General features: G+C 73.9%; 2 protein-coding genes across 6 annotated transcripts in view; one reads left to right on the forward strand and one right to left on the reverse strand.

The window, feature by feature from the left end:
- SARNP (SAP domain containing ribonucleoprotein) overlaps window positions 1-264 on the reverse strand; it is a 32,076-nt gene extending 31,812 nt beyond the window's left edge. For 2 of the 5 annotated variants that reach the window (XR_774211.1, XM_010565100.1), the window contains exon 1: window positions 108-261. Coding sequence is in view for 4 of the 5 variants with exons in the window: in XM_010565100.1 (XP_010563402.1) it covers window positions 108-143 (36 nt within the window). In the remaining variant the exon portion in view is untranslated. Of the gene's footprint in view, window positions 1-107 lie in introns of all 5 variants that reach the window. The other 3 variants (XM_010565101.1, XM_010565102.1, XM_010565099.1) reach the window with 3 other exon arrangements.
- A 110-nt stretch (window positions 265-374) lies between these two features.
- Window positions 375-518, forward strand: part of ORMDL2 (ORMDL sphingolipid biosynthesis regulator 2) — a 2,644-nt gene continuing 2,500 nt past the window's right edge. Inside the window, exon 1 of the mRNA XM_010565098.1 lies at window positions 375-446. The gene's annotated coding sequence lies outside the window, so the exon portion shown is untranslated. The remainder of the gene's footprint in view (window positions 447-518) is intronic.

The raw sequence follows: 518 nt of genomic DNA on the forward strand, positions 1-518 counted from the left end.
GGGGGGGGGCGCCAGGCCGGCGGGAGCCCGGGGCCCACAGCTGCCTGGGCCGGGACAGGCCTCGACCCCCGCTCCTCCCCGAGCTCCGTAGGCCGCTCGGCCGGTACCTTCAGCTTATGGAGCTCCACAGTCTCCGCCGCCATCTTGTCGCCCCCTCAGCCCGTTGCCGTCCCCGCCCCGTTGACCGCCCATCACCCAATCGGCGCCGCCCTTCCTCAACCGGCGATTTCAAACCACTTCCCAACACCGCTTCTCACGACTGGCCGGGCCTCCCCCGCCACTCCCCTTCCACTATTGGCCTGCCGGCGCTTGGGGGGCGGGGAGACGCTGAGCGACGGGACGAGCGGCCAATGAGAGGGGGGGAGTGACCTCACCGGGCGTGCGGACTTCCTGGAGACGAGCCCCAGGGGCGGGCAGGGACCTGGCAACGGCCGCGGAGCTGCCGGGTGCGTCGGTGGGACCGGGACCGGGACCGGGAGGGGTCTGTGAGGGGGCAGGGGGGCTGGGAGGGGCCGGGG

This window comes from Haliaeetus leucocephalus, unplaced genomic scaffold, assembly GCF_000737465.1.
Source record: "Haliaeetus leucocephalus isolate CR32 unplaced genomic scaffold, Haliaeetus_leucocephalus-4.0 Scaffold186, whole genome shotgun sequence".
Classification (NCBI taxonomy): domain Eukaryota; kingdom Metazoa; phylum Chordata; class Aves; order Accipitriformes; family Accipitridae; genus Haliaeetus; species Haliaeetus leucocephalus.